Source organism: Helicoverpa zea, chromosome 1, assembly GCF_022581195.2.
Source record: "Helicoverpa zea isolate HzStark_Cry1AcR chromosome 1, ilHelZeax1.1, whole genome shotgun sequence".
NCBI lineage: Eukaryota > Metazoa > Arthropoda > Insecta > Lepidoptera > Noctuidae > Helicoverpa > Helicoverpa zea.
This window is the reverse complement of record NC_061452.1, coordinates 3,803,391-3,818,312: the sequence shown is the minus strand read 5'-3', so window position 1 is coordinate 3,818,312 and position 14,922 is coordinate 3,803,391. Positions and strand designations below refer to the sequence as shown.

The 14,922-nt window shown below is 37.4% G+C and overlaps 2 protein-coding genes across 8 annotated transcripts in view; both read left to right on the top strand.

The window, feature by feature from the left end:
• LOC124629960 (mucin-5AC) overlaps positions 1 to 14,922 on the top strand; it is a 113,266-nt gene that overhangs the window by 93,193 nt on the left and 5,151 nt on the right. Inside the window, exons 2-9 of one of the 7 annotated variants that reach the window (XM_047163646.1) lie at positions 6,102 to 6,309; positions 7,202 to 7,421; positions 7,499 to 7,782; positions 11,037 to 11,206; positions 11,735 to 11,889; positions 12,000 to 12,046; positions 12,147 to 12,320; positions 12,769 to 14,751. In XM_047163646.1, the coding sequence (XP_047019602.1) occupies positions 6,102 to 6,309; positions 7,202 to 7,421; positions 7,499 to 7,782; positions 11,037 to 11,206; positions 11,735 to 11,889; positions 12,000 to 12,046; positions 12,147 to 12,320; positions 12,769 to 14,751 (3,241 nt within the window). The remainder of the gene's footprint in view (positions 1 to 6,101; positions 6,310 to 7,201; positions 7,422 to 7,498; positions 7,783 to 11,036; positions 11,207 to 11,734; positions 11,890 to 11,999; positions 12,047 to 12,146; positions 12,321 to 12,768; positions 14,752 to 14,922) is intronic. The other 6 variants (XM_047163655.1, XM_047163662.1, XM_047163671.1 and 3 more) reach the window with 6 other exon arrangements.
• On the top strand, positions 7,795 to 11,028 carry LOC124630002. Its single transcript, XM_047163707.1, has one exon. It carries the CDS (start codon positions 7,815 to 7,817, stop codon positions 10,764 to 10,766), a length of 2,952 nt encoding a protein of 983 aa, XP_047019663.1. The 5' UTR covers positions 7,795 to 7,814; the 3' UTR covers positions 10,767 to 11,028.

The window sequence follows — 14,922 nt, the reverse complement described above, 5'->3', positions numbered from 1 at the left end:
ATGTTATTAATTTTCTCGAATATTCTACTTCTTTTTAAACAATCTAGGTAATTTCCAAAAGTTTATGCCTTGCACAGTGTTCAAAAATACGGACGCGGAAAGTAATGTCGCAACGAAGTGCAATGATCGGCCAAATTCACGCAGTTCTAAGTGCCATGTGTAATTTATATTTCATTCTCTGTATGAGAAATCACGTCAATGTCTAGTTAGAAACTAGACTGAAATGTTCGACAATAACGTTGGTAAGACAGACAATTACACAGTTTTAAGTAGAAATGAATTGGTTCATACCATTTAATTTTTTTCTACTGATTTTGCCATGAATATACTTACAATTGGGATACCAAAACATCTGATAATCTCTCGTCTCTTATAGCCATTTTACTTCTATAGTTTTTAATCTGCAGCCCTGAGGAATCTGGGAAAATGTATAGGTCCTACGTTTGCAATGTAAATGGGTATTTATTCTTCTTGTAAAAGGTAAATAAGCAGATTCAAACCTAGCCTTTCTTTTTGCCTGATACACTAATGTAAAAACAGTGTCCCAATAAATTCTTTGCAAAGATAAAGGTGCAAAAGAAAGCCTTTTGCCTTTTATTTAGCTATCAAACAATACATTACTTTTAGTAGCGGCGCCTTCTGAATATTTATTGAGTACAAACCCCATTATTCAAATAGATAATAAATAGCATTAATAACAAATTTTGGGTGTGTTCGGACATACAACGCAAGCACACCCGGGGGCGTTGTTACTGCATGCTAACGTTCGAACTATTAATATTAATGCAATAAACAGATCATGTTCAAATTACTCGTAATGATCGTGCGTGATTATAATTGTATCAATATTATTAAATATTTGGGAATATAATCATGATATCTCCTTGTTAGTAAGCGTAGAATTCAGACAAGAAGTAACGACGACTAGTCTTGAAAGTAAAACTAATATTTTTGTTTTATATGAAAATTAGCCAAGTATATGTATGATATAAGTAGGTATATTATGTTTTTTTGAGAATAAATATCTTTGAACCCATATATAGTGGGCAAAGAGTTCCCAATAAAATCGATAAAATTTGTAGGTACTTGTCTAAATTCAGAACCCAATGCTATTTTTCTATTAGGTCAAATATTTGACTTGATAGTTGTTCGCTGTCGAATTATCAAAGTCAACATCAATTTCGCTGTTTTATCGTACCTACTGATACCGAATCATTGTTGTGTCAGAACTATTGTTAGGTAATCGATGTTATTTAATAACAAAATCAAGTTCTCTCATTCACTTTTCTAACATTTTAATTGAGTCTCTCGATTTATAATCGAACGGGCGATTCGATATTATATTCTAATGTCGTAAGATTTTATGAACTTAGAAAATTTATTAAGTAAATTATAATCGAGTGTCAGAATTAAATTGGATTGAATATGAGACATTCAAAAATCTCGCCTACACGATTGTTATTCATAATAATGAATTTATTGTTAGTGAGAGGTCCAAGGCCGATTTTGACGTATCATTATCTATATTGTGCAGGCGAACCACGAATGGGCAGTTTGGCGAAGTGATATAGGTTGCAGATAGGAATTAAAGCTTAAAGGTCAACGCTCCACAAAGGGCACGCGATCACGATTTTAATGTATTGTTCATGTGTTTGGTACATAAAATTTTGCTCTTGCATAATATTGGAGCATAGTAATCAAAATTGCAGCAACGTCTAAAAATAACGAGGCATTGACCTCTGACTTAGATCTAGTTGATCCTAAATCGATTCTAATAATAAAACAAGAGCTTTTATTGATGTCGACAGAAATAAACCGACTTTTACTCTTGTCTTCTTTGTCAGATCAAGTAACATCTCTCAAGTTCCCCATTTACATGTCCAAGGAACATAAATTGTACTGAACGTCCAACACTGTTTCTTTTAGATTGCTGATCTTATTTGCATTAACTACATTAGCATTAGGAGATTACAGATATCATAAATCATTCAATACAATCACGTCTGTCCATTCTCGCCTACTCATCCTAGAAGTTGGTTCACCCACTGACTATCCTGGTCCATTTACCTCCTACGTGGCCACATGCATGTTTATCCTGCCTTCATGTTTCTCAGGTTCCATAGCTCTGATGGTGTGTTGCCCTCTGAGAAAATCTCATACAACCAGTTAACACGGATCGCTGGGTGATCCCACATTCATTCCACTTGATCTACGGCTTTGGCAGCATGAACATAATTCAAGCATTGTTTGTGAAAACATATTTCATTCAAACTTGAGAATTGCCTGCGCAGATTATTCTTTCTACTGTTTGACAATACTTTGGTAATTTATTTCCTAGAAACTACAGACATTGAAATATTTGTTGACTGTGAAACAGTAGACGTGTATGTAGGTGTCACAGAAGTTATTTGTTTTTGCTTGTATCCTAATTAAAGAGACAGTGTTTTTTTTAGTTTCAAGTGTAATTTAAATCTGTTTCCGAGAATTTGTAATCACTGTGGGTGTGCGTAAATGCATTCAACATGGCTGAATGCAAATATGTTCGCAACACTTGGCGATATTCGACGTTACCACCCACACCTATCCTGTAGTTATCGCCTAATAGTCATCGAGTTTCTTTTTTGATTTCTCAAACATGGAAACGCAATCGCGTTAGGATAGGAAGAAAACGCTTGAGAATGTTGGAGTCAACGATCTTGAAACGTCGGATCTGAGTTTATTTAGAGCATCGAGTGTACACAATGGTTGGAGAATATTTCAACACGTCATATTGCAATGCAGATAAATCGGCCGAGCATTTCCCACACAACTAGACATTATTATGGATCTCAGGCTTCCATGGATGGTCCATGGAGAATAATTACGGATTTATTACATTTTGCAACACTTGCAGGCACGATCAAGGGATCTGATTGATTAATAAGCTAATACGTACTACAGAGCCGGTGGTTGCGACAACTGGATCGATTTCGTTGTCCACTAATTCTAGACCGGGTTGTGCTTAACCATGGTTAAGCTAACCATTAGGGTGGGCGTGTTGCTGTTTTGCATCCGTCGTTTGTGCGATGCAACTTTTTAATGTAATTGCTGGGTACTATAATTCCCATATAGTTGGTATCATTGTAGATGCAATTGTTTGTACCTATCTATAAGACTGTTCAATAAAAACGATTAGGTATTCGATGTTTTTTTGTTTGATGTTTGTGACAACGATCTCAGTTCATTGTATCAACTTGTCGTTCGGTAATGATTTGGGAAAAAATAACGTATTACAAGCATTTTGAAGGTCGATGGTCTTAGTACGGAAAGATTTGCATACAAGATAATAAATTTGCAAAAGTAATTTGAAATATGCTTGGGGCATGAGTTATATAAGTTAACTAAAATTAGATGGTTATCGATTTAACACTAATATTACAATTGATAAACATCAAAATTATACGTGTGTAAACTCTAAGCCTTAGGGTACTTTAGACAGCGCGTGCGCAAATCGTGAGTCGAACCTTGACGGTCGTATGTCGACACTGACATGGTTAACTCACAACACAACTCTTATTTCAACAGTTTTAAGGTACAATTTCGTGTGGCAATTAATGGAGACTTTGGATTAGCTACTTGTGGGAAATTCAAGCATTTGTTCGCTATACCTATTACTATTGTTCGTAGCAGTTGTCTTAAATGCAAGGTTGTATTGCAAAACGTATGGTATGATGGTGCCTTATCTAGATAAGGTTCGCTTATTACCTTTAGAGGATAATTAATATATTGTTTGGTTATTTCTACCTGTGTCTTTGTTATTGTATGCAGATTTGTTTTTGGTTTTAATGTATCATTATGTGTTTAAAGGGCGCCATTGTAATTACTTCTTAGTTGAGATAGATATTTGTCGGTTGATTGTTAAACACACAGATTTTTTATAGACATCATGCACAATGCAGAGACCAAATATTAAAAAAAAAATTAAGTGCAAATTAAGTTTATACAGACAAAAAAAAAACAAAACACGATCATGCAGAATTTTATTTACTTTCCTAAACACACAAGGACTATTTGCTCAACCAAAGCTAAGCATACAATTTTGAATAACGAACAATTTGCACACACCAGAATTTGAAAAAGGAACTTAACTACTTATTATCATAATCCATGCGCGAGATTCGCTGGCTGTCCCACATCCCACGTAATTCGTGATACAATGGGAACGTGACAAAATTGTCTGCTATTAAGATAAGGCTCTTTACTCTTGGCTCCTTTTCACAATGATGATAATAACTTCGTCATGTGAATATTTTAATAAAACTTGCAAGAATGTTGGACGTTGTGTTGGTCTTGGTTGCTTTTGTATCGAGTCGATTAATCGTGAGTGAATCGATCAGAGTATAAAAGTGACAATGCAATAAGAAGTAAAACGAGTAGAATATTTTTTGCCCATCCATCAAAGATGATCGATATTGACTCTAAGCTTTTAAAGGACAATAATTTTGATTCTCTAAGGACGTATATGAATTGAAATTAAATTTGCATAGTCATGTTTAAGTTTACTCTTGCCATATCAACTATATGTTTATTGTATGTATTTGTTGTATGAGAAATATTATTATGTACTACTTATTCATAAAAAAAAATGTCTAGACGTAATATTTGTTATCTGAACAACGTAACATAATCAGAACCCATTTATAGTTACGTGTGTGTCCATAAAAAGGATTTACGGAACATAAAATCGTATCTACATCTGTACTAAGCATCATTTTCCTAGCCATAAAACTACTTAATGAAGCAGTGTTCAATGTTCTGTACAATTTCGCTAATTACAAACAAATTGCACCTGATGTAAGTCGATGTAACTTTATTATGTTACCTTCTTGCTTCGTATGTTACACAGCATCAAGTATTATTGCTAATATGTTACACACTAGTGGTCCTAGAATGTGAAAAACACAATTCCTATTGTCTCTTTTGAGTTGGTACAAAACAATCATAGAGAATGTTAACAACAGGACACGTCATTGTTGTGTCTTTCCATCATCTATAAGCTGTGCCCTACCTGGTCCATACCTGGTAACGCTGTGACCAAAAATGCATTAGTGAGCTATCACTAGCTAACATTTGCAGACTTCGTAGAGACTTGTACTCATAGTGGCTCCAGTAGTTTAAATGCTCTAAGAAAACAATAGAACAACAGAAGATCCAGTTGTTTGCACTTTGACGAAATCGATTAGTACAAAGAGGTTGCGTACCTGAATCTGATAAACGGATCAGCCGAGATAGGGGTGAGCTTGATGCAACTGAGCATGAATTTGCAAGGACAGTGAGGTAATTGCATGCTTTAGTGCGGGGATTGTAGTATCGATACCATGAACTCGATGAAAATGAAAAGTATCGATATCTATATTAATTACTAAGTTTTCGACATGACCACAACGTAATTGGAAATTTACACGTAACACATTGAGTAGGGATATTACTTATTTGTAAAGCTAGATTAAGTAGCAAGCACAATCATATCAATAGCCTTTTCAAAAGAAACTGGTTTTTATGAAAGCATTGTAACTGCTCAAGTACCGATGTCGATATCCTAATCGTCGAATCCCTATTTAACGTTAAGTACATCTATTATGGCTCGCGTCGGTGGTCTCTGGTGATTATTTCGTTTAGTATGTGGTTATCTTAAAGTGTATCGGCGCAGTTTCGTTATTCGTGCTATTGCAGGCGCTTGCGACAATTGTTGCATATCACTTTCGCATACAATGCGGGTATGCGTGATGCATTCGATATACTTGCGTTATGCCGTTAATTTAATCGGTTATCGTTGTGGTCGTTTTGCTTGCAATTTAGTGTAATAGAATGGGTTGTTCAATCAACTATGCTAGATTTGCATTTAGAACCTTATCTACTTCGTTTTTTCGTAGATTCGATTAGCTAAAAACCTCAGTCTCCATTCTTCATTTTTCCTGGCGGATGGCTTCAGCAGAAATGGCATCGCTCATGTCTTATGTAAACTTAGTTGGTCCCGTACTTTCGGAGTCTTCCTTTGCGTACTTTAACTTCCTCCTCACAACAATAGTACCAATAATCCAAATCATCTTTCCTCTTTCCAGAATGTTTCGGCGCCCAGTCCGACCGCTCCCGGTCGAGATCCGGCCCGATCCGCAGCGTGCCCGTAGCGGCCGACATCAAACGGGACGTGGACTTCGACTGTCCTGAGGAGTTCGGCTACTATCCCCACCCCACCGACTGCACATTGTACTATGTCTGCGTGTTTGGCGGCGCACTACTCGAGTCATGCACTGGTGGCCTTATGTACAGGTATGGATGTTGTAGTTGTTAGTTTATAAGTAGAAGCAGAAGAATTGTTTGAAGACGGTGAATTAAGTGTGAGCAAAATAATGGTAGTGGCAATGTTGGTAAGTAAGGTTGGACTCAGTCAACTGGTAAATAAAAGGTCTAAGTTCAGCAGTGGACGACTCATGACAGGAGTGATGGTGATGACGATGAAAGTAATTAGATAACTTTTCTTCAAAAGAGAAAAATTACAAATATAGAGCAAAAAATATCATTCAGATAAGTTTGACCGTTGACTGGGTTTTAGAAAGTTGCTTTATTAATGAAAAACAAAAGCACATCTATCCTTAATACTTTCAGATTAAAATATGTTTAATATGTCATTGTAAGCTATGGAAGATTAAGGTTTCATATAAACTAAGTTACCAGATTTCCCATGATACAAGTACAAGAGAAGCACTAGAGACAAAAGCATTCTAATAACAAACATGCGTGACAATATTAACATCATTCATGTAAAGAGATAGACTGTCGTGGTTTATGGTTTATTTTGTTTGAGTGTGGGAAATTCACATCAAAAAAGTTTTTTTTTTAGAAGTTAACTAACAAGTAAAACTTTACGATATTGAAATCGCTTGAGTATACAACTTATATATGATTTACAGCTCAGAAAAAGCAACGCCTATAATACTAAACTACTTAGTTTTTATTTTCGCTCAGTAAATCTTATAGTCACTTTTAACGCCATCGTCAGCTTGTAGAAGTCATTTCTGTTCATGAATGATATGCTGAAAAACTTAATCTGCAACTGTTCTATTCGCTCCTTGAGCTCTTTAAATATCCTAGCCAAATCTAAATGCAGGTAACTGCTAGTACCTTTGAGTAATAATTATGTAATCATCGCATTTGTTTCTAGCCACGAGCTCCAAACGTGTGATTGGCCGCGCAACGTAGGCTGTGACGGCACCAGCGCGGTCGGCGGTGAGGAGTTGGAGAGGATCAACGAACGCGATCCCCCCCCTCCGCCTCCGCCACCGCCCCGCCGCACACCCCCGCCGCCACCGCCGCGTGCTCAACCCAACCCCGTCGTTACCTCAAGAGGACAGCCTAAATTCAGCCGACAAGAATACGAAAAGGTAATGTTGCAATAACGATGAAAACTTACATCATGATGGAATATTTTATTTAACATTTTGCTTTTATTGTATTATAGCAACAACAACTTTACGCGGAAGTAGACGACCTACCACCCGTCGAGGAAATTGAAAGTGACAGACAGCAACGCGTTTACCGAGGACAGCCTCCTACTATAGGACAAGTTCAAAAGGACAGAGATGGCTACGGAGCTCAACAAATCAGTTCCGGAAGAAATCTGAATTCTAACATTATTCCTGCGTCGATACCTCAGAACAATGGTAAAATAGGCTCCTTCTCATTCGGCTCACAAGTCGATGAACGACGAACTGCTACGGTTACCCCGGCACCCCAATCTTACAGGTAAGTCCTAACAAGAGTATTACACATGACTTATGACCACGAGTAAGACTCTAATAGACATTATCATTATTTGCAGTGAAGACAAAAGTGACAGCGTGACTGACTCTTCTAATGACAGACAATTAGACGTTGAGACGAATGAAATAGTTACTAATGATTTGACTGAAAAACCAGTCTTAAGAAGGAAAAGGGAAGTGGTAGGAAAAGACTTAGGTGTTAATGAAACAACAACTACAACCACAACAAAACCAGAAGAAATGTCAGAAAGAAGTGACAGTGGTGAAGAAATGGAGTATATTGAGATTGATACCGATGTTGAAGATGCCGATGGTTCACCTTTAGATGATACTGAGAGAGGAAAGAGACAAGTTAGATATTATTTAAAAAATGGTTATAAGACACCTGGAAAAAACTGGGCCTTCTTAAAGCCGTTGAAAATTATTGAGTTCCCACAGTCAAAATTCAATGCAAATGTTCAAAATGCAAGATACCAACAGTTTAGCAATAATTTAAATAACAACAATTTTTATGAGATCACTCGACGACCACAGCCTTATAATAATAATTTATATTCTACAGCCAATCCGTTCCTAACCTATCAAGTTAGCAACTCCCAAGGAATTTTTAAACCTAGTTTACCAGATCCTTCAAGTCAGCCTGCTCACAATCCCCTAAACTCTGCAACCCAAATAATAACCAAAAGTCCCCCAATATCATCACTAAACAGTGACACATTTCCTTCAATGGCTGGAGGTTTTTTTAATAATAACGTTCCCCAGCAGAGTTATGTACAGTATCAAATGTATTCATCAACACCATCAAACGTAAATCATCAAAACAGTCCATTCGTGTTTCCTGATTCATCTCATGTTCCTAGTACGATCGTCACGGGTAAACCTGTCCCAGTACCCACATCACCTCGGCCTCAGGAAAATTATAGAAATTCTGAACAAGAGAGAAATAAATATCAGCAAGAAAACCAGCAACCGATAAGAAATAACCAACACCCAGTTAGAAATGTAAAGGTCTTGCCGCCACATGCTCAAAAACCAACAGATGATAAAGATTATGATGATGAAGAAAATTCTAACGAAGAGGATGAATCTTCAGAAGAAGAGGAAGACGAGGATGACGACCGTCACAGAGATGATTTCCCACCACCGCCTTATGAATTTACCCACCCAAGTCACAAATATAAAGATATAGAAAATCCTTTCGCTAAGCCAGACTTCGATTTTGATGCATATTTGACGAAGTTAAGCAATGGTCAGTATAATCCTGGAAATTCAAATCAACATCCAAGACCAGTGGCAATAGTTAAACCCACAATTGAAGTAACGACGATTTCCCAACTTGGTGCTCGAGGGCCAAGTACAACAGTAAGTTATAAAGGAATGAGTACACCAAAACCTTTTACCGTACCTTCTGGACCGGGTAGTTCTGTGGCAACAATCGTAAATAGTGCAAGACCATCATCGGCACCCATTAAACAAGGGCAGACTTATGACCAGGTTATTCAAAGACCAGAACCGATTAGGCAAACCCAACAACAGCAGCAGCAGCAGCAACAGCAACAGCAGCAACAACAACAACAACAGTCTTCTAATGATAACGCTTTTGTACCTCGTCAAACTGCTGGTACTCCACTTGATGCCAACAGGCCAAAGTTGAAACCACCAAACTTCAATGATGACCGTCAATTACCAATTAGTTATAGCTTCAGCAGACCAATTAGCAGCACCCCTAAACCAACGGAAGATAATAAATATAAAGGAGAGACTTATCATACTTTTTCTGTTACTCCTAAGCCATACTTATTAGTCACTGGGACAGGCTCGCCTATCATTCTGTCCACACCTAAACATCAGTATATCGTCAAACCAGAAAAGATCATATCCCTTCAACCACACATAGTTGCAACTGCAAAACCATACTTAGTGTCATCCATCAAACCTCATAGCGCCTACGCAATAATAAAAAATTCTACACCTAAACCTCTGTCGGCATTGGCACATCAGCAACTATCAACTCTACAACAATACTGGAACAATCCATCTACCGAATCTGTTACATTCCGTACCGTTTCATTTAAGCCTAGCACACCAAAGAACATTCAAAACCTCGGAAACTTGTTTGCGCAAGCTGTAAAGTCGACTCAAATGCCAGTTAAAAATTATAGTAACCATCAAAATGCAGCAAACACATACAACAACAGCCCAATAACTACAACTACAACTACGACTACACGAGCGCCACTTAAACGCAGACCAATTCCAAAACCTTCTCCAGAAATGGCTGATTACTATTACGATGATGAAGATGAACAATACTACTATGAACCTGTTGTTAAACCAAAGTACATGCCCAGTACTGAAGTGAAACCACAAAGACCACCAATGGCCCAGAATTACAAAGAATATGACGATAGTTATGAAGAAAACGCTGAACCATCTAAAGTTAGAGCTAAGCCAAAACCTACACGAGTACCAATGAAGTATAATGTTTACAAACCAGAAAGTGCCACTAAAAATCTTAATGATGTATCTGTTGTTACAAAATCTCCTATGAAAGATTTTAACAAAAACATCAATGGAAAAATACCTATTCCGGTATTAGTAGACTACGGTACCCCTACCCCGAATACATTGATTCGTCCTGAAATATCTAATTACCAAATCGTGCACCATATGCCTAGAAATAGAACTATTATGCATATAAGAAGACCAGTTACTGAAAATGGACCGAATACCATGAAACCTCCCAAATATTTGAATCAAACGACTTTGCGTCCCTATACAGTTAGGCATAGGTTAGCTAAGCCGACAACACTTCAAGAAACTTCCCAAAATGATGATAAGCAGACCAGAGGAAGAGTAAGACATCCGAATATTGTTGCACAAATGAAATTGACAACTCCTCGTGATAGCCACAACCAAGAGACTAGATTTACAAAGACTAAACATGACGATAAAACAAACAGGTAATTAGATGGAAACACCACTTTATAAATACTAACTATGAAATATACTGGAGACGACTTTTGGCACCACTAACTTACACTGTCTGTAGAATTTCTTCGGTATATTGATGGATATTGCACTAAACCTATTCTGACTAAACTAACACTGACTATAACGACGATGACTGTAGAATCGACTGACTAAATTGCTTTGTATATTGCAGAAGCTACTGTACATACTTTTCAATGACATTTTTAAATGTAAGTTGTTCACGTTAATTGAGATTTTCAACAGAACCAATGGTATTTTTAGCTTGGAACCGACAGAAAGCGTAGCTCCAGTTTCCTACTCAGCAAGTCCCCGACCGAAGATGTTATACAATGGATCTCAAAACTATAGTCCCGATCAATACGACCCCTTCTACGCTGTGTATGATGAAGATGGTGAATTGTACAAAGATACAGGTAACATAACAATTAACAATAATAAAGGATTTTATGAATTTTATTTTATAAATACTTCCTAATACTTACAAACATGTAAATATTGTCTAAGTATGAAGAGGGAGCATATTTAGCATGATAAAATTATGATTCAAATGGTTGTATTATACAAAACCCATGATTTTAACAATATAACTTGGTATCCTAGGTGACGACTTCTAATAAGAAATCCGTATCATAAAACTGTTGGTATTTTTTTCTACAGGTTCATAATTATTAAAACTTACGTTAATTAATATCTTCTTTTGTAAATAAGATTTTAAATCAAGAAATATACTCTTAACACCATTCCTCTTCGTCAAAATCTAAAATACTATCGAGGAACCAACCCACGGGCTTCCATGAAAAACAAATTAATATACATTTAACAGTATTCAATCCTCATAACAGTTCAAACCTTATAATACAAGTAAACCCCATGTATGCACTCGACCCTGAACCACCCCTATAACATTACTTGGCACATAACCCACTAACTGGTATTGGCAGACTACGTTCAGCAATATAACACGGCTTCGCTCCGCCCAGCTGTTCAGCAGACCTACCGAGGCACCCCGCCCCCCGCACCTGCCAGGAGACCTGTGGAGACCTATACGCCGAGGCCAGAACCTGCTGACTATGATGATGAACTTATACAGCCTCAGGTAAATGACACAATTTTTTTATTGAAAATCATGACTAAAATTCATAGCTGCTTAAAGAATAGACTACATACAAAATGCTCTTAATCTAATCGTGACTTCAATAATTTCAGATAAACAACCAGAACCAATACCAAGCACCAATTCGCCATTCGACAAGGTAAGTTTATTGTACAAATCATTTACTAGGATAATGTATTTAAAGTAATGCCTAATGTAAAAGCAAACCAAATAACATGGAAATATTGCCTACGATCCAGGGGCGAAGGTAATGAATTGGGGTACGATCATAACCCAAGCAGCGTGAGGACGACTTTGTACGAAGCCACCACTCAAAGCACTACTCCTCCCACTACTAGCACCAGCACGACCACAAAACGCCCTACTACAGCACCCTACACTGAAGCAATGACCCCGTCTCGATATACCCCAAGGTACTACAAAAGAACCAATTTCAAATTTAAAATCATCCCGGCTTAAATCACACTCTCAAAATTCATTGCCATCTATCATTTTTACATTCATCTAAATTTCACCTTCCATTTGCAACCTTTCAACTGATTCAAACATCTAACTTATTACTAATTTCTGTCTTCTCTTTGTTTCGGTCTTAAGGTTGCCTAAATTTTCATTTTTAGTTAGTCCTTTATCAGATCTGTTTCTTTTATCTATTTAATCTATTGATAGTTGTGTAGCTTTTGTGGTATCTTTATCTGTCTCAGCAGTAAACACTAAACATATTATAATTAGTTTCCGTTTTCACTAACTTAACTAATATATCTGTACAAACGAGACAGTTTCCGCCTGTTAAATAATTTATATAAGTAGTATTATTATAGAGCTTCAATTAGAAAGTTTTTTTTTTTGCTTTGTATTCAACAGATCATCCACAGATGAAAGTCCAATTCCTGAATCCTCTTCAAAACCTTCAGACGATGTATCGTCGGTTCCTACCACGCCATCATCCACAATAAACTTTTCCTCTCTTGCCAAACCTTTTGAAAAGACTGACAATGTGTTTAGATTAAAAGAGACGATATCCTCGACTGAAACGCTTCCAACCTCATCAAGACGTTCTTCTGAAGTGACTAACAATAATAATGTGGAAGTGGTAAGATCCAAGTCCAACAGAAATAATAAAAAAGTGTCACTAACATCAGGTTTTTCAATCAGACGTAATCCTAATAATACCAATAATCCTTATACGTTGACTGTTCTAACGCGACCTTTAGAAGATTTCGATAAGGCTCGGAAACCCAGTAGTCGCGGTGATCGCGGTAATGTTAGTAGGCAGAGGCAATCGGATAGGTATTATTACGATAGTAGCAGTAACAGCAAGGACGCGTCAGTTGAACCTGTAGTTGAATCAAATAGTAAATACGAAACGTCATCCGAGAACTCCATGCGTAGAAATGATTTCGGCCCTGATAACAGCGAAGATGACTATGATATACCGGTCTTTACAAGACCAACAAGTAGAACGAAAACAGCGAAGTCTAGAATTAGGACCACGACGATCCCCTCAACAACATCGACAAAGTACCACATAAAGACCGTCAATACACGGCCTACTCCATTTTCTTATAATAATCAAGAAATTGTTGACTCCACAGAAAATGCTATTAATACTGAGGCATTGATTGAGACTGGTTTACAAAACGCTCGTGTTATTGAGCTATCAACCGAAGCTCTAAATAACACATTAAATGAGCAACTACCGACAAGAGAATATGATAGCTCTCAATACGTTTGGACCGAACCTCCTGTTTCGCCTTTCAAAACGTTAGATAATTTACGTAATACCTATAGGAACTTTGAATCACGTGAACACACTACCTCTACTACATCTACTACTGTATCTACTACAACTACACATAGGCCGACTAGAATACGCAATGTCAAAAAACAAAAACATTCGCGTAAACCTTCCTACTATAGTTACAGATTAGAGGACGAAAGTGTCCCTGATCAAACTACAGAAATATTTAACGGTAAAGTTAAAACGGTCATCAAAGCTTTCTTGAACAATTTTGTAAGTTCACCAGAACCACAAATTGTTGTAGATTTCTCGACAACAGCAACAACACCAAAACCTACAACGCCTATACAAAGAACCGATGATGAAATAGTTAACATAGGATTCCAGAAGAAAACGTTGAAGTATGTGGATGAAAAACCTTTGCGCAGCAATGTGAAACGTCTACAAATAATAACAGAACAGCCTTTAAGCAGGTTTGTAACTCCGAGTCCTGAATCTATTAGCTTCACCGAGGAGAGCGAAGTTAAAGATTTTTCATCGACAACTACAACTATGACCACAATGAGTAGCACTCCCTTCGCTTACACCAATCTACCAACATCTCCAATGGCGATTCTCAGTTCAACCAGTGATCTTAGGAACATACCTAGTAGGGATCCCTATCAATCTAAATTCAGTAGTTTCATAACTAACAAACCAGAAAATGAAGGCTCGCTCAAATTCCAAAATATTATCAATGAAGCTCCGTCTACTGAAAGTAACATTCGGGAAATGGACGTTAATGATGAAGTAGTTATTCAGACCACGCAATCCGTTGTGGAGGATAAAGCTTCAACTGAGACTGAAAGGCGACCTAGCATACTCGAGAGCGAAATCGCATCGACGACAAGTACTACGAAATCGACTACGACTATGAAGATTGAACCGACGACTTCAACGACTAAAAGTATATCCTTTCCACCGCGAGCCTCACGAGTCAATCCCGCCATAAAGTTAGCTGCGACAAACCCAGGAGGTGGGCGCAGGAGTTACCAATCGTCGTCCAAATGCTCATCAGACAACAGTCTGCAAGCGAACCCAAAATGCAACGAAATCAAATACCAGAGGTACAAAACTCGCCGGCCAGTAGTCTAAGCAGCCTGACGTTATCTCACATTACTTATAGGTGGAGGCTTCGTTTATTAAAAACATCCTTATTTTCCGCCTCGCGAGTAACTAGCATGAAGTCAAACATCTTATTCGACAATCGTTTAATAGCACCTACATCTAAACTCTTT